This window comes from Mustela nigripes, chromosome 3, assembly GCF_022355385.1.
Source record: "Mustela nigripes isolate SB6536 chromosome 3, MUSNIG.SB6536, whole genome shotgun sequence".
Taxonomy (NCBI): domain Eukaryota; kingdom Metazoa; phylum Chordata; class Mammalia; order Carnivora; family Mustelidae; genus Mustela; species Mustela nigripes.
The window spans coordinates 41463807-41491656 of record NC_081559.1 but is presented as its reverse complement, the minus strand read 5'-3'; the positions used below and the strand labels follow the sequence as shown (position 1 = coordinate 41491656).

Genomic DNA, 27850 nt, shown 5'->3' with positions numbered 1-27850 from the left:
CAGCTGGGCCTGTTTGCTGCTCCCCCCACTCCCAGCTGCTTCCCTCCTCTTTGAAAACAAGGTCATCACGAAGATGAATTGGAGCAAACCTTTCAGAGACCGCAGGTGTGATACAAAGCCTGGGCACTTGGCGACACTCTTTTTTCCCCTGAATTCAGGTTACTGTTTCAGATGATGCCATTTCAATCTATTTTACATAAAATTGAATTTTATTATAGCATAAATCATGGACCAAACTGACAGCATTTCCCTCATGGCCAGAAATGAACTGTTAGGTAAATTAATTGCTTTTGGTGTACACTTGAGTTCCATCCCTGCCATGTTCTCCCCCTTCGAACATTTCACAAACTGCTGAGTCCAATGCTCTCCTCGCTGGCCAAATAGGTCTTACACTGGTTGTAAACCCAGTACGAAGCCTCCCCTAGGACCCCCGATAACCAAGCTATCTGCGTTGAAGGACCGTTTCTATCAGTCACAGTCAATTCCCTCCCACAATACGTTCGTGGCACCAGGCTCTGGGGGTTCAGTAACGCGTTCAGACGCTCAATGACCTCAAGGAGCTCAGTGTGGCTGATGAAGGAGAGGTGTTCTAGCGTGGGGGAACAGCTCAAAGGCAAGGAGGTAGGACTGTGGGGATGGTCCAGGGAGCAGCTCTACTGCTGAACGTTCTCGGGAGGCGCAGCCAAGCCTGAGCATGAGCCAGGAGCAGACCATACAGCAGGAAGCAGGAGCAGAGTGGCCAGGTGGCGGGGAGGGTGTTGAGTAGTGAGTAGTAAGGAGAGCAAAGGGAGAGAAGGCAAAGACTGAGGTCCCGTTGTGGCAGTAGAAATGCACGGGAGACTACAGGGTGCTGGGATCTGGTGACAACTCGCGGGGAAGGCTGTCCTAGGACCGAGCCTGGGCTTGGCTGCCAAAACAGGTGATAGAGGGTGTGGGGAGCTTGGTGATCACAAGCGATTTGGCTCCGGTCCCATGTGACATGACTGTATGACAGTCAAGTGAGGACCGAGGCAGGAATTTATTATGGACAAAATGTCTTCTTCTCAGGAAAAAAAAAAATTTTTAACCAAATCCTTTTCCTGAATATTTGGTCTTTAAAAACACCTGCCAACACCATAATTTTATACGCAAATGACTATTACTTTGAATATCAGAATTAACATTAATAATGAACTGGAGATTTTTTTTTCTTCTTTTTAATTTTAAGTAGGGTCCATGCCCAGCAGGGAGCCCACACCGGGCCTGAACTCATGACTGTGAGGTAGACCTAGGCCTGAGCTAAAGTCAAGAGTTGGGTGCTTAATTGACTGAGTCACCCAGGCGTCTGGAGAACTAGAGATTTTAACTAAGCTTCCTGGACCAGACTACAGAATATTCGGTAAAAATATAAGTTATCTGCTAAACCAACGGTCATACTGTCCTCGAGGGATGGCTCTTTGGGAAGGAGCCGTTATGCACAGATGGTTCCACAAGGTTTTATTGTTTTATTTAAAGTTTGGTTGTGTACAGAAAAACACGCGCACACACACACACACACACACACACACACAATAGGTTAAAATATCCAAATAAAATTTACTGCAACTTTTGTAGAATTTAATTTTTGTGCTACAAGACATGTTGCATAGGAAACTATTTAAAGCCCCTGAGGAAAAATATCCATGGTTTAAGGTGCGACTGGTTTTGCTTCTTCTTTGGGGAGAAGGCGAGAGATACCTCTGAAAGAATGATGGTGGGAGAGAGAAGCGGAGTTTACGGTGACTTCGTGGGATGATTGGGGAATCGCGTGTCCTGGTTCTTGCAGCATTAAGAAACATAGTGTTTTTCTGTGTGTTCCTAGCCAGATGATCTTCAGGATCTGAATCAGCAGATACATAAGAATGTTTCAGCCCAATAGGGATCACCCACTGATTACACTAGGTAATTAACATAACACATCTCAAGACAGCAGATAGAGAGAATGAGGTCCAGGAATCCCAAGTGGCCCACCACCAAGCCACACAAGCAGGCTGCGTGTCCTAGTACATACCCGGAATCATCCCTCTCCATCTGCCAGGTAGTTCCTCCGTCCTGCCCCATCCCCCCCTCCCAAGCTGCCACCAGCACAGCAGGATGGCAGAGCCCAGCACTGTGTGCCCATGTACAATCACAGAGATCGGCAGCGGTAAAGGGCATCAGTGCAACGCTCTGAGTCCCCGACTTTCGGTGGGAAACAGTTTCCTTTCTGGAAAACGTTCATCCTGCTTGGAGCCTATTCATCTTTCTCTTGGACAGAAAAAAGTCGGTGTCCCCTATGTTATTTCCTAGGCCACAGGGGTATGCCAGGAAGGAACAGGGGCTGACTTTGTAATGAATGAAGTGGAGTTGGCTAGTGGCAGCCGGCCCCTCTGTGCACACGCTGGCGCAGGGCTTCCCTCTCCCGCCCCCAAGGAGAAACAGGACAGCGGTGGCTGATGGCTGTGGGGCCCAACGGCTGCGGGAACCCCCGCACGGCCAATGGCACCATTCTCTTGAAGGACTGCACACAGGTGGGGGCCAGGACGAACACCAGCTCCCAGCTGCCTTCTCATCTCATGGGTACCTGCTGGCCCACTAAAGCTCGAAGAAGGTCTACTGATCATTTCCTGTAACACGAGGCAAAGAGACAGAAGAGAATCAAGTCGAGAGGGGACAGCAGGACCTAGGACACTCTTGGAAAGGATGGGCAAGCGCCGGACTCATCAACTGAAAACCACGTTCCTATTTGATTTACCCTTTTTTACAAGTAGAGAGCAAAAGGGGTCCAACACTTGAACAAGCGTCTCTCCGGGTGCTAAGTGTGGCTGGGAATCACAAATGTCCCCAGTGACCTTTAAATACATATATACATCTGTGACATAATTTAAAAAGGTCTTTATAGAACATAAAAACCTCAACAGCATCCTCTCCTATTAAGGTTGTTTTTTTTTTTTAAACCTTTATGGTCCTTTAAAAAAATGAGATACCACCTTTCTCAACTGCCTCCCCCTAAACTTTAAAAAAAGGAGTTTTCAATTTAAATTTACACCTAACAAGTAGAAAGCTATGTGATTGGCAATGACCTGCAGTAGAAATTCCCTTAGGCCCCCCCTCCCGGCCCCCACCAGCGATGGAGGAGGGCGGTGGAGCATTGCTGTGTGCTTGGTCCTTGGGTGTGGGCCCAGCCCTAGAGGGACCCCAGAGGCGTCTGAGCAGCTGGCCCTTCCTCCCTCCCCCGCTCCATGTGACGGGCGTGGGCATCCAGGACAGACTGACGGTGCAGTGCCCAGAGCAGCGGTGGGTGTGAGGGAACCCACTCAAATCACAAAGTCATCGTGGTCCACGGGACTGAAGGCAGCTGCTCTCAGAATGTCCAGGGAGTTCACCAGGATCAGAGTCCCAGTGAGGTGTTTCCAGCGCTTGGTGATGGGGTTTTTCATCTTGTCCAGACCTATGTGGAGCTCCTGGATGACGTCCCGGTAGCTGTCCCCGATCTGGTGGCTCCAGGTTAATAAAAAGTCATAGGCGGGTTTCCACATGGCCTGGATGGTGGTGGAGTCGTCCAAGATAAAAGAAGGGAGGGGGGAGAGAAGATGGTGGACAGTAAGAGATTTGACCCTATTCTTCAATCCTATTATTTCATCCTATTATTATTTGATCCTATTAAGCAGTTCCTTTGCTCATTACTTATGTTTCTCCTTGGAGCGAGGGACAAACCCAGAGAAACAGGAGGAACAGACCCTGTCCAGAGCCAGCACATTTCCGAGGGAAGGTGTTTTGTGCAAGAGCAGGTACGTAGCAAAGGGCATCTGAGGAGGCAGGAAGGACTCTCTCCTTGATCCCTGCAGCACTTTCCAGGTGGGCCATTTCTTTAGAAATTCACTGTGTGAGTAAAGGACACCCTTGTTCTGGGATTTCCTCCTTCCTACGTCTCCTGGCCTGACCCCTTTCCAGAAGCTTAAAGCAACCTCCGCCACCAAGTGAGACTACAAAGAACCTGTGAGCAGGAACCCAAGTTTCACAACATACCAGGTGTTTAGCCAACACAGACCTGGCCAGAGACCAGGCAGAGGTGGCCACAAAGGGCTCCGTTCATGTGCTGCTCCGTCTGACGGAAGGTCCCTGAAGATCGGGACGCGCAGCCAAGTCCAGGGAAAGAGGACACTCACCCCGCTCAGGGAGAGCCTCCCCTTCTCACGTCCACTCACTCGTCCCCGTCCACATGCTGTCCAGCAGACAGAGCTGAGTGCATCTCCTCGCCCAGGCTCACCTCGCTATCCACGACCCCGTTCCTGTCCCGGTGCGGAGACTCGTACGCGTCCATCTGCTGCTTGGACACCTTGGCGAGCTTCTCGGCCAGCTCCCTCCAGCGCTGCGCCACCTCGACCGCCGTGGTCAGGAGCACGAAGTCCTGGATGAGTCTGACCACCAGGCCCTGGCAGTCCATTTTCAGTAAGGCCTGCGGAGGAAGGAGCAGGGCACGGGGCAGGTCAGAGGGCAGGCTCCAGTTTCAAGCGAGGGCAATGGGCTCTTTCTCCCGAAGGTTCTAGGACCTAGAAAGTGCCCCCTGAACTCAGGCATGGCCGACACCCACAGGATGGAAGGAAAGCAATGAGTTTTGCAGGGTGGACTGGGTTTGCCAGCACTCTCCCTGCAAAGTCACATCCACCTGGAGACTCAGACTGTGTTCGGAAACACGGTCTTTGTGGCTGCCACTCGTTAACACCAGGTTACGGTGGATTAGGGCAGCCCTCGTCCAATGACTGGTTGTCTTTATAAGGAGACAGACAGAGATGCGTAAGGACGGAGGACTGTCACAGCAACTGGGAGCCAAAAGCGAGGTCTGGACCAGACAGTCCCTCTGAGCTCCAGGAGGAAGCAGGCCTGCCAACACCCCGAGCACCGGGAGAGAACACGTCTCTGTTGTCCTGGGCCACCCTGTCTGTGACGCGTTGTCTCAGCAGCCCCAGGATGCTGACCCATGGGGCGAGGGCGGATGCGGGCTGCTGGCCCTGTTTCCGCTCCCTCGGATCAGCTGGGCACAGTGATGCTTCCCTGAGATGGACCGGACACCTGGGGCTCAGGGGACCGGACCAGGAGCTAGGCTGGGGGAACGTGCTTCGGGCACCAGCTGGACACAGGCATCTGGGCTGTCAGGTTTTAGTGACAAAGTGAAGACCCCAGGTGGAAGGGTGGGAGGAGGGTGAGGAGAATGGAGAGGGCTGGAGGCTAAACCTGAGGGACCACCATCAGAACCCTTTCTGCAACCAAGAGGATTGCTCCCTTGGCCAAAGTTGGAAGAACTTTCTAGTGTGTCTTCAGGACAGGAGTCACCAACTGTGGCGAGAATCCGGAGGGAAATAAACAAACGCCCGCCACCCTGGGAAGGAAGGAGGCAAGGGGACGGAGCCCGGCCCAAATCCCCACTGGGTCCCCATGCTCGCCCCCCCCCCCCCCCCCCCAGGAAAGGGGCCGGATCATGCAAGCTTCCAAAGCAGAGCTCAACAGTCCAATGTCTTCTGCGAGACACCAGGCAGGGGTCTTAAAGAAACAAAACCAAACCAGCAGGCCCCCGGGTCCACCCACCGTGAGGTGCAGAAGGGCCTCAGAGGCCCCCGGGGAGACAGTTTCTCAGGCCCTCAGACAGGTCAGCCTCAGCCTGGAGAGGCTAGAAGCAGAACAAGTCACCTGGTGGTCCTTCTGGGCTCTGTCTGGGGACCTGCCGTTGTCGCTCCAAGACTCCAAGAGCACATGCTGGGAACACCCGGCCCAGCAGCCCCTTCCTGACTGAGCCGGACACACAGACCCTGTGAGAACTTTGCCTGCTGGCCTGCGAAGATGGTGAGCGGCCCTGACTGAGCGCAGCTACCGTCTGCTGAGTCTCTGACGGAGACGGAATATCCCCATCTATGTTTCATGTTGATCTTGGGGGAGCTTAGCAAGATGGAGGAATGGTGACTTTTCTGGCAATGCATTCTGGTGGAATGCAGGAGCCGCATGCCCCAGCCCGGGGAACCTCTGCCGTTTGCAGCAGGTCCCTCTGGTGGCGGCTAGCTGGAACTGCGTTGGGCAGGAGGTGGGGGGTGGGCGTGAGGGTCCCGTGGTCCTGTTTGGGTTGGTTCTGTTGTGTTCTGGAATAAGCCAAGAGGACCGAGCTCCTACGATGAGCCGGGCAGGGCCTCATCCACTCCTCAGAACCCCTGTCAGGCAGGCGCCAGGCTGACCCCAGTCTGCAGACAAAGCTGAGGGAGCAACGGAGAGGCCCAACACCTGCAGGTGGCCTGTCCAGGGTCCCTGAGGGGACAGAGGTGGAGGCAGGCCTTTTCCCAAATTCTGCGGGCACTCACTCACTCCTCAACGTCAGGACGGAACCAAAGAAAACACGGGCCTGGACTATGGGACTTCTCAGCTCTATGTATTTCAGAAAGGGGTCCCCTTTTTTCTGAATTTTGAGGCATTCAAGTGATGTTGTTTAAAAAGAAAAAAAATCGATGTTTAGTAGATCCGTGCTTCAGAGGATCTAAACACACGCACGTCCCCGTGTGCGGCAGGGGGACGTGCGATACCCTGGTCGGACCCTGGATTTAAATTGTTGCCGTGTGGGGAGTCTGGAGCCCCAAAGGCACTGAGGCGGGCAGGTCACCTCCCCGACAGAGCAGACAGTCAGTCCCTCCGCATCTGCACTTGGCTTTTGCCCATGGCTTCCCAGCTCTGGAGGTGGCCTCCTTTTCTAGGAAACAGAACGCACCAGAGTCACGCTTCCGACTGGGGTCGCCCCTGGCGGGAGTGAGGACAATGGCTCTGTGCCCGGGCCACGGGCGAGGACCGGGGCTCCACGTGAGCAGCAGGACGAACGCGGACGGAGGCGCCTTCGTTTACGAATTTCTGCTCTGCTCACACTTGGATGAGCTGGCGCGGGTTTCGACGGCCCCGGAGTGGCCACACCACCACCCAGGAGGCATTTAGGCATTTTTTTAAGGGCATACTGTGGGTGCTGCCGGGTCCTAGCAGTGGAAAGCTTCCAGCAGGAGGCTCGGGCTCCTTTCCCTGTAGCTTCCTCTTCAATTCACACACACACACCAATGCCCACAGGTAATCCCAGAAAATCCCATTCGAAACGAGGCTGACCCTGGCAGCAATCTGATCGGAGCGAACGGGAATTTGAGCCAGGTGACCAAACCTGTTCGACCCAGCGCTAGACAGGGCAGAGGTTTCGGCTCTGCGGGCCCTGCCGTCTTTGTCACAAGCCCCTGCATTGGCCGGTGTGGGGCTGAAGCAGCACGAATGGTGTGGGAAGCAGCAGGCACGGCTCAGTCCGGTGTGACCTCACTTACGAAAGCAGGTGGCCAGGAGCCAGTCTGCTAGGCCCCGTTTTAGGAATTACTCTTATGAAAAGACAATGAGGTATCCTTTCGGTTTTGCTGTATGGTCACCCCACCCATGCTTCTGTTCCCAAGACATGCAAACATGAGAAGAACCCCAGGAACCCCCTATAGGCGCAGTGGTTAACTAACGGCCCTCTTTCTGGGGGGATCAGGGGTTTTTTGCCGGACTCTCGGAGAATCACTCCAGACTGTCCTCTCCAGCCCCACCCCACCTCCGGAATCTTCCAGTTCACCCCTCATTTCCATCAGCTTGGGCTTTATTCCGCTCCTGGAAACAGCTACCCTTCCCTTGATGTATGTCTTAGAGGAACCTTCTCTTTCTCAGAGAACCTTCTCCAAAGAGTCTGCCCCCGGACTCAGAAGCCCAGCGCGACTCCAGCCCCAGCCCTGAGCGCCGGCCACCGCCCCCTCGGCAGGCCCGCCCACGCCCCTGAGTGCTCCCTCCCCACCCAGCCCTTCCTTCGGTGCCCTCACAGTTCCCGGCACAAACACACACAAGCACGTGTTTGGCACCAGACGCAGCAGGAGACGCGGTCAAGAACTTCACCGTGCCAAGAGCAAAGAACAGGCTCTGCTTTCTCCCTTTCACGAAGAAAACAAAAGTCCCAACAGGGAGCCCAAGGTTGGCAAATGGGAGGAGGGGTCTCAGGACAGTCCACGCCATAGTAACAGCACCTGCCACCCACTTCCTGTCACTCCCAGCTGTGTACTCCCCAGCGACAAAACCATTTTCCATTCAAGACCAAACAAAACCCGGGATGAGCCCAGACAGCTGTGCAAACACAGGCCCCTGAAGCTCTTAAGGGCCACACCGCCGGGCCCGCGGCAAGAAAACACCGCTTCTCACCGATGACGCCATGCAAGAGTGGCCATGGGCCCCGGGGCCAACCAGCCTGGAAGCAGGGAAAGCGCGCACTGCAGCCAGAAACGGAAGGCCTGATTGCAGGAGGCGCCCCTCTGATGGCTGCAAAGGTGAGCAGCGGACTGGAGGCTGAGCGGCCCAGGCAATCTCCGCACCAACCTGGAAGGGCGGCCCCGCCAGGCAGTCCTCGGATCTGGGCGCACCTCTCACCACTGATAAAAAGGAGCTGCCAATTCGTCTCCTGAACACACGTAGATCTAGAAACGAGTATCTAGAAAACGGGGTCCTCCGCCCCAGGTGCCCTCCTGATATTCTGCAGGAATGACATTTGGAGCGGGGTTCCCGGCAGGATGGGTAGCGGCTTCTGAGGGGCTCAGGGGGTGTGGGGTGTGGCAAGGCACAGGGACACGCCTGGATCCAGCTTGGCTCCCCTTCTCTTCCCCCAAACACGGTACCCCTCTCTGTGCCTACAGAGCAAAGCTCGAGTGCGATCCGGTGCGGGTGGCCCCACACCCCACATACCATCCCTCCAGGATCACTGTGTGGTCTCTGGTCTGCCCCCATCTCTGCTCTCCAGGACCCTGATCCTGCTCATGCTGTGCCTTCAACCTGGCGGCCCCCCACCTCGGCGAGTGGGCTTTTGCACCAGTACAAGCCCCCACCCTCGGGCCTGCTCACCTTTCCCTGGTCTACACAGGGGGCTCCCAGCAAGCGTGTCCCGTCCTCGTGCTCATCACTCCACGCCTCGCTCACGTTAAGGACCCCTGCCCTTAGAAAGCCCAGCAGCCGGTGTTGCCCCTGCGCACACAGGAGGCAGCTGGGAAACACCTGCACCGCTGTCTGTGGTGGCGCCTCCTTGCTCTGTGTCAGAAGCTTCCACCACTTACCTTCTACTCAGTGATCCTTGAGGACCCCTTCCTGACCTCTCCCCAACCCGCCACCACAAGTCCTACTGGCAGAGGTCCCCAGGGGCTCCGTCCACCCTGGCTACTTGCCTCGTTCAGTGCCAGTCTTGCCCACTCCCTGCAGCAGCCCCGCATCGCCCCTTCCCTCCCCGCCGCATTCAGTCCGGCCTGGGGGCATGGTCGGTGGGGTGGCCGTCCTCTGGCACGGATGGTCGCGGCTTCCACCACAAGGCAAGGGGACGGGGCGGGGGCAGCATCCCCTGGCAGTGGTTGCACAGGCTGGGTGGGAAAGGGCAGGCAGGAGCACACTGGGAGTCCACGGGCTTGTGCAAGACGCCCCTCAAGGCCAAGCAACGATGGCAGGAGGGAAGGCGCCCGGAGAACCAGAGCAGAAGCACGGTCTGACCGCAGGACGCGGCGCAGGTCGGGGCCCGAGAACCTGAGCGGTGTTTCTATCTGATGAGGTCAAGAGCAAGAACACGAACTCGAGGCAACAAGGCCACCTGGGACTGGGGAAAACTCAGTGCAGACAGTGATCTGGACCGATGAAGCAGAGCACGGAAAAGGTCTGAGGGCATGACCTGTGGGCTGGCACCGGGGGATGTGAAGAGCTCTGTCCAGGGTCTGCGGGGAAGAGTTCCGGGCCAAGGGAGCAGCATGGGCCCAAGCCCGACCCCCCCTCAGATGGCGGGAGGACAGAACGATGTTGTTCTCTCTTCCCATCTCCCTGCAAACCTACGATCCCAAACCTTCACCCCTTCCCGTGGGTTCACTCTTTCCAGACCAGGGAGTCCCACCTTAACAGAAAACCGTGTCACCACACGAGGGGCCGTGACAGCTGCAGGGCTGGTGGACCCCCCCGAGGCTGCAGGAAGCCACTGTTCAGAGACTCGAGTGTGGCAAGAAATGGAAACTGAAACACACGGGGACAAATCGGCCTGTGATTTCTAGACGTTCAGCCAACATTCTAATCTACCCGATCTCAGGACGGTGACGGATTTAGTCCAGGAGATGAACGAGGGAAAACACTGCCAACCTCCCAGCAGACCCGACTAGGCCCCGGAGAGACCCCCATGCCTCAGGACAGGAACCCAGGGATGGCCCGCAATCATGTGCTGTCAGAGAAGGGCCCCACATGGAAGAGAAAGAGCCACCACTTAAGTCTGGAAAGACCTGGAAGGAGATGAGGGAACGTGGTAAGCAAAGGGCCTCCCTTGTCATCACTCCTTCCCAGGTGGGAAGGGCTGCTCCCACTGTCCCCTTCCCCAGCTCCGGCCACTGGAGGTGAGGGCGTCTTAGACTGTAATGAAGGAGCCATCAGTGTTGTTTACGTTCATGAAAGCACCCGATTTTATAATCTACAGCGAACCGCAGTTCGAGGGCCTGGAGAGGGATGTGCACCCCTATCCACTGAGCCGGGTCCATCCAACAGGACACCAGCCTTGCTGGGCTTGCCATAGCTTGGGGGCCTGCTAGGGGAGGGGCCTCCCGCAGGGAGTGGGTGGGGATGCAGCCCTGCCTCTCCCCAGCCTGCAGGAGACGGTATCCCTTCTGGCTCCTGGCTCCCAGGACAGCCAAGAGCTGCATGTGCCATGGACGGACCTCAGTGGCATTCCGACAGCAACAGGGGCATGCTCAGACACACGCATACCTGGCTCATCCGTTCCCACAACTGCTCTCGCCGCATGGCAGTTGGGAGAATACAGGTGGCAGAAATTCTGAGGTGCTGAGACTCACCTCTTAAAAAGTCAGGAGGCAAAAAGAGGGTGTGGAGCCTGGGGGAGCAAGGAAGGAACGCCAATGACTGAATCACCAGGATTTCCACAGGAAGAAGCCCCAGGGACAGGTTGGGAAGATGGGGAAAGAGACAGAGGATGCTTCTGCCACGGAAACAATATCCACCAGATGCAAGGCGGGATGCCAAGAGGGTACCGTCAAGCTTCTGCAGGTCAGTGTTCTATGACAGGACACGAGAAGCACACAGCTGGGAGAGGGTGGCAGAGCCCAGGCTGTGGGGGACTTGAGCGAATGCTTTCCCCGTTGGCTAGAGGCCTGGGCGTGTCCTGTGGTATGACACCAACCTCACCCTCTCCTAGTCTCAGGATTGCAATTCCCAGCCGTGCTGGAGAAACAGAGGCCATCCTCAATCCCTACTCACACACACAAAAAGGAGACAGAAAGAAACGTGGAAACCTCGAGGATAGGGAAACACTTATCAAAGTAAAGCTAAACTTTGGGGCGGCAGTTCTGAAAGCGTCAGAGTCCTAGATCCTGGTAGGAATCTGATGAAACACGGATCTTCTCCCCAAGACATCAAAACAGAGGCAAACTGGAGTGAGAGTCTCCCTGTGCCCCCCACTTCCACCAAGCCCTGAGGGGTCCATCAGAGACCTCAAGGAGTTCGTGAATCCAGCAGAAAGCCACCTGAACGGTGCTCTCCGTGGTGGCTCTTGAGCTGTCTGGGGCTCCCCAAATGCCCTCTAGGTGCACGTGCACACTTAAGCCCTGTGCGTTCCGGAAAGTGAAGACGCGCCCGGATGCTGGCCGGGTGATTCACCAAACCCACGCCCCAGTGTGCAGGGAGAGGCGCTGAGAGCGGATGGTCAGGCCCCAGGCTCCCCACTGAGCAACTTACCATCATGAGCTCCTTCTGGAAGGATTTGCGGTCTTTGTTCTCTGTGTTGTTACAGTCCTCCTTCAGCTTCTCCAGAACCGACGCCACGCGCTCGGGCTCGCTGTCCAGCTCCGCGCGGCAGAAGAAGGTGAGCGGCAGGTTCCCGTAGCCCAGGGCGTCGGCGAAGGAGCGCCAGCTGCTGATGTTCTCCATGAGCAGGGTCCTGACGGAGGCGTAGATGTAGGTGAGGAACTTACAGGGCCGCAGGATCTGCTCCAGCAGCACCGACGTGCTCAGCTCGGGCCCCGAGAAAAGGCTCGGCCTGGCCCTGCCCACCACCAGCACGTTCTTGGCGTGCACCAGGCCGACCTTGCCCTGGTGATAGCCGATGTACCACTCCTTGGTCCACAGCTGCCCCTTCAGCCGGATCTTCTCCTCGCTGAGCAGGGCGATGGCGTCGCCCTTTTTGTACTCCAGCAGGTAGTGGTTCTTGCTCTGCCGCACCACGGTCTTGAGCAGTTTGCCGAACTTGAGGCTGGACACCGGGCGGTCCTGAAACGTTGGGTATTTGGTGGTGGCGGCAAACGGGGACAGGATGATTTTCCCGACCTCGTTCTTCTTGAGGAACCGCCTCTGCCCGGACGGCTTGATGGCACTTTTAGGGGGTGGCTGGGGGGTCTGGACGCAAAACTGGGTCAGGATGGCCTCCTGGTCGCCTTTCACCTGGACCCGCAGGGTGAAGTCGGACAGCTCGCTGGCGTTCTGGCAGGTGACGGGGAAGATGAGGCGGCTCACCTTGCCCAGCTTCATCTGGAATCCCCTGACCACTCTGGCCTGCTCACTGCCCTTGACCTCGTAATTGGTCATGTTGGAAAACATGCAGACATGCAGGTCCTGGGGCCTGGACAGGACGAACTGGTGTTTACCCCAGAGCTGCAGGGCCACGGGGGCAGGGCAGGGGGCCTGGCGGGTGACCTCACTGACCATCAGCGTCTTTGGGGCACAGTCATGCCCGAAAAGGGTCACCACGGTCTTGAAGGATGGGTGAATGTGTTTGGGGCCATAGAGCCCCACGGTGATCTTTTTATTGATGAAGTCCCACACCGTGGAAGGGTAGAGAATGTTTGGGCCGTGGGCAACGATGGCCAGGTACATGCAGGGCTCCAGGTTGTCCAGCTGGACCTGGACCGTGTCCCCGTAGCTGTAGGTGAGGGGGATGGGGACATAGGGCCCTTCCTTCAAGTCGCTCCGTAGGCACTGGAGTCCCACCGTGCTTTTGCTGAAAATGTCATTTTTCACCTCGGCTGACACTTTCATCTCCAGGATGATGTGGGTTCTCACCTCCAGGGTGCTCAGCTTCACCTCCAGCACCGGGCTGACGCTGCTGCACCGGTCACTGTTAAGCTCCAGTGGAGGGTCCAGCAGCGCTTTCATGGCGATCTGCTGCGTCTCACCAGGGGCCACGTGGCCTTCTGGCACGTGGATGCTGATGTTGGTGTCGGGCAGCTGCACGGCGCCCCCAGAGCTGTCCAGCTTGCAGGCGATGCTTGTCTCCAGCGCCTGGGTCTGACCCCAGCCAGGGCTCTGGCCCAGCAAGTCCAGATCGTGGCAGGAGCGGGCTAGCTTCCGGTGGCTCAGCCAGGCGGCTCGGAAGTCCTCCCGGCTCTGGAACTGCTCTGGGGCCGGGGACTTCAGGCCCGTGAAGAACCCTGCTGAGTCAGGGGCATCCGACTTGGCCTGCAGGACCGACAGCTCCGAGAGGCTGTAGGAGCGCTTGCTCCTGAAGAACGGGTTGTCCCGCTTGCTGGGCGCCTCTGCCTGGACGCGGTTCGCGGCTGGCAGCTCGTCGAAGATGTTCCCGGTGCTGTTGGTGGTGGCGGAGCTGGACTCCGTGAACGAGGACACGCCTGGATCAAAAAGCAGCAGATCCACGGTGCTTCTGGGGGTCAGCCCGTCCACACCGGGCGTCGCCGGCACATTCCCGTTCAGAAACGGGTTTGTCTGGACCCCGTTCCAGAAAGGGTTATTACTATAGGTTTTGCTGGACCCCTTGTCATCCGTCCACCCCCCGAGCAGGTCTAGCTCCTTGGCCACCTCGTCTGGGCTGTCTGGAAGATTGTCGATCACCCCGCTGTCGCTCAGAGTGGAGTTCCGGTAGTTTAGGGGCTGCACGTAGGAGGAGGGGATGTAGCCCATCTCCGTGGTGTTGTGAGCATACCACCACTCCCCGCCGGACGTGTCCAGGACGTAGAGGTGGTCCCCCTTGGAGAACTTCAGCGTGGTGAAGTTGGTGGGGCAGTAGTCCTTGATTGCAATGACTTCCTTTGCGTTTCCAAAAGGTGTGGGATTGTCTACTAGCAAGGCACTGGGAGAAGGCACTGCGTAAAACACAAAGAGACAGGTGGTGAGGGCGAGGCCCACAGGCATGCAGGGCACTGAGCAGAGTGACCCACTGTCTGTGGCCGGGGATGGGCAATGAAGAGCTTCCAAAGCAGCTCTCAGTGTTTTGAGTGGGTGACACCCTCTGCCTTCAACACAGAACATGTGAGCGGAGTGGAAGAAGGTTCCTTGACAAGCTGAACCCATCTCCACCAAACTAAGCCTTTTGAGGCCAGCCTCTTTCAGCCTCCTTTAAATGATCATTCAGAATGACAACGTGGAAACCGCCTCTCCCACATACCTGGAAAAACAACAGTTTTATATCTCGTGGCAATCACGTTATTTCTGAGCCAAAGCTGAAGTCTGAAAAACCCCGACACTTAGAACAGTGACTCGAGCTAACTTCTGGTTCACACCATTCAATGATGCAGGTTACGGAGGTCAACAGCAGTCGGAGTGGCCGAAGTCAGTCATCTCAACCAGGGGTGTGTGTCTTTGAACACTAAGGGTTAATCAAATACCGAAGCGTCTTCTCTCCCTCTCATACACGAAAGACTATGTCCAGAGGCTGCGGAAAGTTCCATCGGAGAGGACTAAGTCCCCACCCCAAGTGTGCCTTGTGTCACAGAGGTTGTTAATATTCTGGGGTCCTGCAACTAACAACTGGAAGACAGGCCCGTGTGTTTAGTGGAACTACCCCCGCATCGTCTCTAACACACGATTAAGTCAACACATGCTCTGGTCTATCCAACGGGCCCTCTAGAACACCTTCGGCCGGTTTCCTTTTCCTCTGAAAACAAATAATGAAAACTGAATTGAATTTCCTTAGCCAAGTCTTGGAAAATAAAGCAGGAAGTTCCTATTTCCATGAACCAGGTTAGAGGGGTATCTAGAGGGCTATAACCTGGGCGGCTAAGGCCGTCACCTCCCACCCTCCGTGTGCAGTGCTGGCAGGGAATCTGGCCCTGGGCTCACTGTGCCTCGGCTGTAATCCAGACCTTGAGAAGCCGTGTGGCCTCAGGAACTAAGATTCTTCCCTCAGTGGACTCTGCTGAAGATAAGGTTTTCTGATAGCGCCCTTAGCATAAAGATGCTTAGCCCCAGGTAAGGACCCACAAAGGGTTATTATGTTCAAGTGGACCTATCTACCCCCTCCTAATTTTATTTTCTCCATGGCACTTCCATTAAATGATACATCATATACATACACTTTTTTCTGTGGGGAGGACTATGTTGCCCCATTAGGATGGAAGCTCCCTTAGGGTCTGTTTTGCTCACAGTGATAATCCTGGAAGACAGCCTGTCACATAGCAGGTGTTCAACCAATATTCTTGGGATGAATGTTCATCTTGCAGGCACGTGACAGAGAGCCTTTATCCATCTTACGGGGCCAAGGTGTTCTCCCTGGGTGTGCCCCAAACAAATCGCTTACAGTGAAGGGAGGGGAATGAATAAAACAGCTAAGAAAAAGAGAATGCCTTTGAGGCAGAGGTGGCGGGACAGGGGATGGGTCAGGCTGGGGTCAGGGGACAAAAGGATCTTTCTCCGTTTGTTTTCCAGGCACCGTCTCCAGTAATATAAACCACTTTTTGTTTCTTTGACACATCTAATGAAAATGTCACATAAAAATGAAAACCCAATGAAAATCCAAGAGCTTGCCAGCTATTAAAATCTTGTTAGACTACCTCAGAAGTTATATCCCTATTATGTTCCCCGCAACAATTCCCTTAGAGTGATATTTTTAAAATTAAAACCCCAAAGCTATTAAGCAGGCTTTGTGTATTAGCCTAAGAAAATGTATCAGTGCAAATTATCACTTTAGTTTCACCAGACTGAAGAACAAAAGTGGGCTCACTTAAAATTCCAAGCACTCTCCTTAGCAAAGAAGGAGTAACACATTTCACTCAAGGATCCAGCTCACCCAGTGGGAAATGGTGCTCTTCCCTGCTGGGCCGCTCCCCTCTGTGGAGGAGGACTCTGGTGTGAGCGTCTTCCAGACGGGTCCCTCCATCAGTCACCTGTCACCGGGCACCCGGGGACACCAGGTGGGCTTCCACCCAATCAAATGCAGAAGAATCCTTATCAAATCCTATCTTAATGAATTCTGAGGAGCACTGTCCAGATTTACAGCTATCCTGATTTTAATACAAAAAAAATCCCTGTGTGTCACAAAGCACCGAGTCCTACAGTTTTTACCCCGTTGCCTCAGTTCTGGTGCAGGTGGAACGCTAATGAGGGGGTGGAAGGCTTCACAGAGGGCCGTTTGGCTGCAACAAATCCCCACCTTGAAGCCTGTTGTCCATCGGGCAGAGCTGCCTTGGGAAGTGGGTCCAGCGGCTCTGTGGGCATCATGCCCTCGGCTGACCAGCCAAGCTGGCATCCCGGGCTGTCTCGTTTGTCTTTTCCCCATATCCATGGTGTTCTGTTAGGTCCCTAACACCTCTCAAGTCATCGTCATTGTCTAAAAAATTCAGCTCTCCTATTTCAAGACCCCAGCCCAAATCCCACAAAATGATGCTCTCCGTTTCTACCTTTAAGCATGATTAGCTGGGTTATCAAGTAAGAAGACGATGCCCTTTACCAGCCTGTGAAAAACGAAGGGTCCCATTATTTATGGCAATTCCTGATAACAGTGCCGCTCTTACTAATAAAAATCTCCTGACCTCCTTTGCCAGTCTGTTCGTGTGAAGAACATTAAACGCAATGCCCAGGGCTCCAAGCATAAAGCACAGACCGGAAGAGGAAGAAGTTGAGGATACAGTGAAGGGAAAAGCGATTAGGAAGACACAACGGGGAGCATATGGTTTTTAGGACAACAGGGAAGAGGGCCACAGTGTTAGCAGGGAGAGAGAAGTTTGGCTCAAGGACTATTCATTAAGCACTAGGGGCTAAAGCTATGAAGGCCAAGAGCAGCTCCCACTGTTCAGCTCGTACTCTGGATGGCCCAGTGGGTAACGAACATGCTGTGGTGAACGCCGTAGGGAAGCTGCTGGATGGAAGCACGTACTAAGGTCAGAGGGGACTTCCCGGAAGAAAACGACCCACGAGTACCCATCACCCACCTCACCGACCCAGCTGTAAATGGCTGTTAGAGAAAACCAGAGGCTCAGGGTGATTCACCCCTGGGGCCACCTCTACAGCAAGGATTGGCCAACAACGGCCCCTTTGCTGTTTTTGTCAATAAAGTTTTATTGCAACACAGCCGTGTCCACTGCTTACGGTCTACTCTGACTGCTTTCGAGCTGCAACAGCAGTGGAATAGCTGCGGTGGCACCCTTGGGGCCTGCGAGAACTACAGTATGCTGTGGGTGACCCTCATAGGGGGAGCTTGCTGACCCCAGTCCCAGACCACCTTTTCTTCTGTAGCAGCTCTGAATATTTCCTTGGCTGGCCATACTCTGTCCTTCCCCCAAGTATCCTGAGCACCCAGCTCCCTACCTTAATGTCACCAAAACTCTCAACAAGAGAAAACACAAACACATTCTGCATGAAGAAGTTGTATTACTAAGGGCAATATTCAAAACCTCCCAACACACCAAAAAAATAAAAAAACCCAAGATAAGTGGTTATTGTTCTAAGGCTGGATTTATGGTCGGTGAAGTTTAGAGAGCTAAAGTTTAACTGGGAACTTGGCAGCCTTTAAGGCAGAGAAGTCCTTGGGTCTCTGAGCACCTGCAAACCCCAATCTGCTTCCCCCAGCCACAGTTTTGTCCCCACGAGCTCACATTTTTTTTTTTTTTAAAGATTTTGATTTATTTGACAGGCAGAGATCACAAGTAGGCAGAGAGTTAGGCAGAGAGAGGAGGAAGCAGTCTCCCCGCTGAGCAGGGAGGCCGATGCGGGGCTCAATCCGAGGACCGAGATCATGACCTGAGCCAAAGGCAGAGGCTTAACCCACTGAGCCACCCAGGGTACCCTGTGAGCTCACCTTTGACATCATTAAAGCTCGCTTCTGAAAACCCTTCGCTCAGGTCAATCAGGGTCCCCTCGGACTTGCACCGAGGGAGACCGCTGGAGTTGGCAGCTCGGATCCGCTGAGCTGCCATCTCGAACTATCTGCCCGGGGGGACGGCTAAGGTTTCATCGCTCTTCCTCCAGGTACCCCCGGCGCCTGCCGAAGCTCTTCTCAGGCAACCATGCCGTGGGATGGGGTCAACTTGGCAATGAGCTTCTTCCTGAAGGCGGGGGAGGAAAACAAGAGAACGTCCCTTGAGCAAGTGAACATGGGTTGAACAGTAATTTTATAGGAAATGGGAATCCTCTTTCTTCCAGAGGCTGTTCCTATAAAACGCATCCCAGCCCAGGAGAGCAGAGTAGGGCTTCCTCCCTGGATTCTCTGGGCACCTTACGTCCATCTCATCAGTCCTGTCGGCGCACAGAGCCAGCCCGTGTTTCCTGGCCTGCTGTCTGCACCCTGGGGCACAACAGGGTTTGGGACATTTGTTCTAGCCCCTGGCCAGCCTGCTTATCACAGTGAAAGAGGAGGACAGACAGGATTTGCATGGTCCACACAGCCAGTTTCAGGGTCTGGGAAAGAAGAAATAAATCCGTCTGTCCTGATAGCGGCTGGTCCCATTCTTGGCACAGTTCCTGCTGTGGCTCCCACACCTGGGAAAGGAGCTCCCAGGTGCCTCTTGTGGCCCCACATAGCGGGGTCGGGGGGGGATTGCTCCCTGCTCACACTCTCCCCTGAAATCCTCCCTGGATCCCTAACAAACAACAACCCCAAATAAAACACACACACAGCCATCTCTGCCTCTAAGTCACCCCTGGGTACCGTGCGCAGGTGAAGCCGTGGTACACAGACTCGGCCAGCCGCCCGAGAATGTCTGTGCATGGAGCACACGAATCATGGCTCTAAGGCCTGTCTCTTTCTGGAAGGAGCACAAAGGAGGATTCTGGAGATTGGGACGTGACTGGCCACGGGCACACCCTCACCAGCCCACGGGCAGGAGCCAATTTCAAAGCAGCGAATTCCCCACGCCCTTCAAGGGAAACGGCAAAAGAGCACCTTGAGGGCAGGCAAACTTCACGCAATGGTAACAGGGGTCACGTAACCTGGCTGCTCCTTGCCTACGCTATCCAGAGACGGCTGGGAAGGTGGCCTCTGGCCCAGGTGCGCTGCCTTCACTCGTCGGAGGGACCTGGAGGGCCCCGGGGGTGGGGGATCGTCCATGGCCGTCCTTCCCCCACGCTCTGCACGCAGCAGGCCAGGCTGAGCGCCCACCGTGCAGGGGGCACACCCAGCCTTGCCAGCCCACACCCCCCCTTCGTGGGGATGGGGACGGCCTGTGTTCAATGTTGAACTCCACCAACGCTCAGTTTTTGTACTTGTCATGCGGGGTGACGACTGAACCATCCTGACTGATTTGTGCGAAGTATAAATATGATCCTTGTAAGGTGCATGGAACAAGGATCAGGGCTCAAAGACAGTCCACGCCCTCACCTCCAGGACCTCGGCTGTCCTGAGCCTGGCTCAGCATGACCCACAGGAGCCGTGGCTCCTGGACGAGTTCTTTCCTTCTCCCCCACAGAATACCGCCTTTCTCCGCAGAATGCTCTTGGAGGGAAGGTGGCACCGAGCTGGACGTAGAGACCGGCCCCCCAGGCCAGAGACAGGGGCCACCGGAAGGCAAGCAAAGCCCACCTCGGGGCAGCACAGAAAGAAACCATACTGTGAATCTACATCACTGAGACGAGAGAATGTGAAAATCCTTCCGACCTGAAAGACGAGTTTCACTTGCTGGAAATGGGACTCATATGTGGGGAGCGGGGCCCGAGTAGGACAGGTAGAAACCGCAGACAGACACAGCCAAAGAAACTGCGGGTGGGGTCGGGGGGAAAGCCAGTGAGCTGTGAAATCCCGTGAGGGGCTCCCCACCTGGTGCAGAGCTGCTCCGAGGGCTGGGTGAGCAGGAGGGCAAGTGCTCTGGACCATACTTGTGCCAAAGGATGCTCGATGCTCTCCCTGCTGCGCCCACCACATCCTCCCCACAAACCCGTCCATGCACTCCTCGTTATGGAGTTCCTGTTCAGGACACACGGGCCCCAGCACAGGTCTGCTTGAGAAAAGGGGGCCCAGGCGTCTCTCAGAAGAGTCCATTCTGACCAAGCTTCCAGACAGACCCAGAACAAGGAGGTGGCTGCACACCTGCCCTGCCACTCTTTTTCAATGTATATTAGCTGATTTTCCACTTGCGGCCACAAGAAATTATTTCATGGAGGGTTTAAAAGAAAAGTCGAAACGGGCACCGTCGTGAGACATTACTGCAAAGCGGTGCCTCCACTCCCATGCTGGTGCGGCCCAAGGACCCCCGAGGCTGGCTGGGGGAGTCCCGGGAAGGCGGGTGGGATGCAGGTGCCCGTGGTGACGGGCTGGGAGCCCCTGGATGAGCCCCACCTCCCTCGGAGTCCTGGAGGGGAGTTGGTGGGGTCTGATTTAATCCAGGGTGGGGACAGTGGGAGCCAGTCCCGGGAGGCTCCTACAGAACAGGACTAAGCTTCCCAGGGAGCACCTGAAGAATCCGCAGGTTGGCAGATAAAACTAGAGATAAACAGGGGCGCCTGGGTGGCTCAGTGGGTTAGGCCTTTGCCTTCGAATCAGGTCATGATCTCGAGGTCCTGGGATCAAATCCTGCAACAGGCTCTCTGCTTGGCAGGGAGCTTGCTTCCGCCTCTAACTTTGTCTGCCTCCCTGCCTGCTCTTGATCTCTCTGTCATATAAATAAATAAAATCTTAAAAACAACAACAACAACAACAAAAAAAAACCCTAAAGAACTAGAGATAAACATGCTAAGAGCGACAGGATTCCTGCATTCCTTATCACCACGGGGAAGGTAGCCTGCAGGTGAATCAGGGCCTCAGGGGTGGGCAGAGCAGAAAGCATCACTGGACCCCACCGGAATTTCAGGAGACAGCGGTTTCTGTTCCTTGGGGATGGGGACATAGTTTTTGCCCTGAGCCAGTGCAGAACCAGGAAAAGGGGTTAGCAGTGACATAAAGAGATCCGTAGTCTTTTTAGAAATAGAGGAGCCATTCAAGGAGCAGGAGAGCCACTAGCCGTACGGTTCTGACCACCTCACTTCATCGGCCAGAGCGAAGCCACAACACGGAAGTGATCGCCGGACAGCCGGCGGCACCGCGTGCCCACCGAGCCTCAGTGCGCTCACTCACACGGCTGCTCCTGTGGGACAGGGGCATCGGTCCCATGGGGCTCAGGGCCCTGTGGGAGGCCCAGAATGGCCATTTTTCCTTCAGGCATGCGGGACTCCATCCTCAGACAAGGCCCGACCCTCGCCCCTGCCCTCGGGGATGTTACCTCACAGCAAAGCGGGCAGCCCCCCTGCTCCCCTGGGCAAGCCTGGCAGACTCTCTTCCTGGAACCTTCTCTGACCCGACACCATCAGGGTGAGAGCTCGCAGAGCGGCTCGTCACCTCCACCCGTGCCAGAGCCCGGCGTGCAGAGATGTCTGGGGGGACCTGTTCAAGAGGCGGCGGCCAGCAAACCGCTCCGTGCTCTACCCACTTGCTAACAACCACTTCTTTCCAAACCTAGAGCACACCGGGCCTTCGCTGCCAGCGACCGTGGGACCCAATTTCGTCCGCTGCCCCTTCCATCAGGGGCCCTTGGCTCCCAAACTGTCCTTCCAGGCCCCGTCACTGTCCCGCTCAACTGTGCAGGACAGCTCCCTGCTTTTAGATCAGCAAAGTCAGACGGCCCTGCCCCAGCATTCGGAGCCCTGCCCCAGCATTCGGGGCCCTCCGCCACTCGGTTCCCACCTGCCCTTCCAGGCTTCACTGACCTCCACACCCAGGTGAGTCTGTGGCCCCGCGTGGCCCGCTGCCTCTCCAGGGTGCCCCGTGTTGCTCAGCGCCTGCTCCCGGAACGCACGCCCCTCACCTGTGCCTCCAGGAAACCGGTCCTCCCCCTCCACCCTCTCCCTCCACCCTCCCGCCCACAGGCCCGCAGGCTTCTCCGCTGACTCATGCGCTGGGCGCCGACCTGCAATCCGTGTCCCCGAGCTCCAAGTTCAAGTCGCTGGGGCTCACGGAGCAGGCCTCCTGAGTCAGTCCCTGCTGTACCAGAAAAGTCATGTCGGGGGAAAGGACACAAGGCTCAGATCTGTTTAATATGGAGTTTGTGAAGATGCAGGACTTTATTTTATAGCATAGAATACGACTGCTAGCGAGTACTGTATTTACTCAACATTTTACTATCTACCCAAGGTAGTTCCCACGATTCCCCATTTTATTATTTTTAAATTACTTACTACTTTATTTTTGTTATTTTTCCATTTACATACGTGTTTTAAAATGCTTGCAATCAAACCAAAAAGCCCTAGGAAAGCAGTATTAGGGAACATTCATTACCTGCCTTCCCAGACATGGTCAGGAACATGCACATGCATTCCCCTTGGACTGGGAAAAGCTCAAAGGAGCCACAGGGTCAAATGCCCAAGCAGCTGAGCCTCCTCACGGGCCACGGAGACACGGCCAGGTTCTTGCTCAGCAAACATGTGACCCCTGGACCCCAGACCCAGCTCACTGAGGGTCTCCTGAAGACTGAGGGGCGTCCGTCCTGAACCTCCCAGGTCCAAATCCTGCTCGGGGGCTGCCCCAAGCCTCCTCCAGTCTTCACCATCTGTCGCGGCTGAATGGCATGTTCACCCAGCCAAAAAAGCCTGGTCTCCCTCCCCAGCAGCCCAGTTAGAACATGACCTCCACCTGACCTCAGCACTTCCACAATTACAGTAATCGGCTCCTTTCCACCAAGTCCACTGAGCCTGCCCCTCAGTGAGCCGTCAGAATGTTTTTACAAGTTTGGACTCGGCTCACAACCAACCCTCCGAAAGCTCTGAGTGTATTTACGGTGCCCTCAAGGCCTCCTATTATGGGTCCTTGCTTCTCCTGAAGTGCTTCCTCAGGGCCTTTGCACCTGCTATCTCCTCACCTCGGAGGCCCATGCCTAGGTTTCACCAGACCTGATCCCTCACTTCATCCAGGCCTTACTCAAATGTCACCTAATGAACAGGACAGGCATCTGCTACAGCAGCAATACCCCTAACTCCACCCTCTTTCCCTATCTTCCTTATCAACACCACGGATCCTGTGCTTTCCTGTGACCAGCCCAATTTCTCCAAGAGAATGTAAGTAAGCTCCAGGAGGCCATAGGACTCGCTCTGCTTCTGTCCCCCCTTCTGCAGTGAGACCTGCACTGATCACCAATGATGAATTCTGTTTTAATAAGACAAAGGGGGTGCCCAGGTAACACAGTCAGTTAAGTGTCAGACTCTTGATTTCGGCTTGGGTTGCGATCTGAGAGTCATGGGACTGAGCCCTGCACTGGGGTCTATGCTCAGCGTGGAGTCTGCCCAGGGTTCTCTCTCTCTCCCTCTTCCACTCCCCCTGCTCTCTCTCTCTCTAAATAAATAAATAAATAAAATATTTAAAAAATTTAAGACAAATGCTTCAGAGATATTTTCACAAGTATCCCTGGGATAATCTCTCTCGTCTTTTAAAGAGTCAAAATCCCCAGTGAATGTCTAGTGTCCCCTGATGGCCTTGTGACTCGATTATACAATGCCGGGTGAAATTTAGGAATTCTAGTCTGTTTTGGAAATCTAAGCTACACACCCCTACTAATCACCGATGGGCTCCCTGGGTGGCACCTCAGACGTGCCCGGATGGCCTGGCCTCCAAGTCCTGCCAACCTCCCCCAGGGTGGGTCACTTCTCTAGGACACCCTGCAGCGGCATGCACCCGTGCCCAGGGTGGCTGGCCCAGGACCTCTGGAACTCTCTGAAGGGTGGGAGGAACCACTCCACCCCCTCTCCGGCCCCCATCCTTCCCATGCCACGCCTGCACCCCGGAAGCCACTCTCCACCCTCTTGATAGAAGTCAGGTCTGGGAAGACAGGAGGGGCATAAAGCTTACTTGTGTCTGACTCACAACTAATGAGTTTTTCTTTGCTTGAGTATAAAGGCTGATTCATGAGGGGAGAAAAGAGCCTGGTCCTGGCTCCTCCCCAGGAACGAGGAGGCTGATCTGCGAAGACAACAGTGTCGCCGTACTCACACAGAATTATTTTCAGACTGGAGAACCTACAAACAAGCCTTCAGCTGCCCGTGCCGACCCGCCCTTGCCTCGGCTTCCAGAATCACAGAACGGTCGTGTGGGGGCTGATCCGCCAGCGAGCCGCCCCAGAACGTTGGCAAACACAAGGCCACCAGGAGTAACCTAAGAGCCTGAGCATCTGCGGGGTCCCTTACTCAGGGCCCCGGGGTGCAGTGACCCACCCCGCCCAGGGTCCCCTGACCCAAAGGTGCAGGAGCAACAGGACATGCTGCCTGCTCTGGGTTCCTCCCTGGCGAATTCAGTTCGCGCCTTCCTGGCGATGACTCATCCCCACATTTGATTTTCATTTCTGGAGTAAGAGTGGCGTGTTGGTTGCATCAGATTTCCTCCAGGTTAAAAAGAAAACATGAGTTTCAACCTGCTCTGGGTGATTTCAGCCACCAGACCTTCGACAGAAACTCCATGCCGTCTGCTCTCCCTGCTCACTCCCCAAACGACAGTGAGCTCTGGAGAGTCACAATAATTCAGAGACACCGTCCCTGGCTGACCCTGTCTCCCTGTCAGTGGCTGCCTAGAGCCCCAACACACTGGGGCTCTGATCCCCTGGGGCTGGCTGCAGAGAAGCCCACAGGCATGCCCATGAGCCCGTCGGGCCTGAGCTCTCTCACAGTCACTCTAAGGACACCATAAGGCGGGGCTGGCAGTGACCCAGCAAGGCCAGGCAGAGCCTCTGTCTCCGTCTGTCCACAAACATCCCCACCACCTCTTTCCCTCCGAGGCCAACGGCCCTGGAGCCGACTGCTCAGTCTGCAAACCAGCTCCCTGGTTTTCTGCATCTTGACCCCTGACCCTACTGGTGTGGGTAAGAACCCAAGTGGAAGGCCAGCACGTGACCAGTGTCCCCTTTCCAGGTCTCTCAAGTGGGTAGGGATAGCCGAGGCTCTGGTTACGAGAGCCCAGCCCAGCGAAACCCAACCTCCTGCACTACAGTGGTGGAGGCTTCTGACATCAGGAGTCTCATTTCGAGAACCTGGCCTGTGGGTACCTTCAGCACAAGAAAATAACCCTCAGAAGAGGGCTGCCTCCTGCTGGGGGTGCAAAGAGCAGGCTCCGCTGGAGAGGACCCCAGGGAATTAGCATCACTTACCAGCACCCAGAGTGGGCTTCACTTCAAGTTCAACAATCCAGTGTAGTTGAGGGCAGTGGCCTACTGCCATTCGGAGTCCCCCACAGGCCAGCTGCGAGGATCACACACCCCGGTCCTGAGTCCTAGGCATCTCCTAGGCAGCAGCCCTGGGGTCTCAGATCAGGAACCATCACCCAGGGCACCATGGGCAGTGTATGTGTGTTTGGGGGTGGGGGGAGGGTAGTGCACATCTGCATTTCTAACTTGCTGTTTCTATCATCCCAGGAGGGAGGGCCGGGGAAACCAGCAAGACGGCATGGTGTTTCACTGGCCAGTGACAGAGGGGACACTCTGGGTCTGGAGAGTCACTGGGTAGGCCTCCTCCCACCAAGGACCTGCTGCCCAGCTGGGGGACAGCTCCTTCTGGGAATCAGATCCATCCCACTCTTTCCTTGGGTAAAAACCTATCCCGGGCTCCTCTCTCCAGTCTGTGTAGGACAACGCCAACCCCCGGCTGGTCCTGCCAGCCCTGTACACACTCACCCACCTGCTGGACACAGCTGCATCTCACCTCCTTCTGTCTTTCCAGCACTCTCACCAAACCCAGCCGCTGTGCCTTCATCTGGCTCCAAGACCCCCCCCCCCCCCCCCCCCCCCGCCCCCCCCTGGGCCCCCACCCCCCCCCCCCCCAGCCAGCTCCCGGACTCTGCTGGCTCCCTACCTCTACACCCGTTCCCGAAGACCCTACAGGGGTCCTATTGTCTCTCCCCATTAAAACTTGCCCATCTGAGAGGGACCTCCGTCCAACAGCGCCTTTGCCCGTGGAATCCCATCTCTGTTCCGGGCTCGGCTCAATGCCTGACTCATGCTGTGTCTGATGCTGCCTGCGGAACGGACCAATGTCTCAGCCAACCCATTCCCAAGCACCAGTGTGCACGGGGGCCCGCCAACGGCGCAGCAGATGGGGGACCCAGTTCCTGCCCTCCTGATCATGCAGCTGTTGGGCACATATAGGACACCGACAGCACGAGGAGAATGAGGGGGGTTCCGTCACATCTTCCTGCCAAGCAGGAGACCCGAAGCCCACAGACCTCTTGGTCTGCCCATCACACCAAGGATGCTCCGATAGCGGCCCTTCATCCACCCCGTGACCCTGCTGCTGCTGACGGTTCAAAGAGTAACCCACGTGTGGCCTGCTGACTGCTCATTCAAGAATGGGGTTCAGAAGGTCTGGTGGTTTGCGGTCTGGTGGTTCAGAAGGTCTTTGTGCCCCCCGGAGTCACATGGGAAGGCCAGCCCACCGTGTGACGCAGCTGGTGGCAGACGGGCTGTGAGGGGGGGGTCTTGTGACCAGCCCAGATGAGAAATACTTACCAACCCCACCCAGTCGCCAGTCGGTGAGCAGGAGGAACGAGCGTAATTATCTCTGAACTGTTCTAATCGCGAAGAAGAGAGGCCCCCTCACTGGGCTGGGGCTGCTGTTCAGGGGGCAGGACTCCTGCACAACACACTCATCAAAACACCAGCGCTCGAAGGGGCTGTGGTTTGTAAATGTTAGTCATGGATTCATTGTCTTCTTAAAAAAAAAAAAAAAAAACAAAAACCAAACGGGTACTTCTCTTTAGAGCAATACACTTTTATAACTGAAGTTTATTTAAGGAAGTTACTTTAAAGAAGGCAGCTTTCTATTGCTTTAAAAAGGAAGCCAGTCTATCCTTTAAAAAGATCTCCCTTAGAGACACTGATATCTTTTCTAGTACACGTTACCTTAAAAAGCTTTGTGAAAAGTTCATGTTAGGGGCGCCTGGGTGGCTCAGTCTGTTAAGTGTCTGCCTTCGGCTCAGGTCAGGATCTGGGGGTGCTGGGACTGAGCCTTGCATTGGGCTCTCTGCTCAGCGGGGAGTCTGCTTCCCTCTCCCTGTCCCCTCCTCTGCTCGAGCTCGCTCTCAAACAGATAAATTTAAAAAAAAAAAACAAAAACAAAAACAAAAAAAAGTTCATCTCAGATACCCCTCTGGGATGCGGACACCTAGTCGGTGCTGCTCATTTTACAGATGAGTCAACTGAGGCTTATTTGGTTTTATTGAGAGGGCTGTCCCCCTGAGGCCTGTTTCTGAGACTCGGATTAAAATGCCAGCTTCAGACAAGGAGAGACGAGAACATGGCTTCCAGTCGTGCAGGGCCGGTCAGACTGACCATGCTCACTGATGACACACAGACGCCGTGTCTGAGGCTCAAGTTCAAGGCAGGACTTTCCTATCCTGAAGACACGGCAGCAGGAGCGGGTGCCAAAAGGGTCCCGTGGGGATGAGTGCGGTGTTTGCACGACTCCACAGGCGGCAGAACGGGGCCGAGCCCACCAAAGAGCCCAGCTAGAAAACAGCCCCCAATGCACGCAGATGCTGGACAGACAGGTCCAGGACATTCCTGCCGCGAACCAACCAACACGGGCTGCCTGATGGGAAGGGGCATGAGAAGGGAATGTCAACACAGATGCTTTCATGAAG

At 55.4% G+C, this 27850-nt stretch overlaps 1 protein-coding gene across 1 annotated transcript in view; it reads right to left on the bottom strand.

Annotated features, from left to right (window-relative positions):
- Nucleotides 1-1461: 1461 nt before the first annotated feature.
- SH3BP4 (SH3 domain binding protein 4) overlaps nucleotides 1462-27850 on the bottom strand; it is an 83401-nt gene continuing 57012 nt past the window's right edge. The window contains exons 3-6 of the mRNA XM_059393771.1: nucleotides 18071-18317; nucleotides 11785-14141; nucleotides 4268-4456; nucleotides 1462-3539 (exon numbers count right to left, since the gene is read on the bottom strand). Coding sequence (XP_059249754.1) covers nucleotides 3315-3539; nucleotides 4268-4456; nucleotides 11785-14141; nucleotides 18071-18188 — 2889 coding nt within the window. The 5' untranslated portion in view covers nucleotides 18189-18317 and the 3' untranslated portion in view covers nucleotides 1462-3314. The remainder of the gene's footprint in view (nucleotides 3540-4267; nucleotides 4457-11784; nucleotides 14142-18070; nucleotides 18318-27850) is intronic.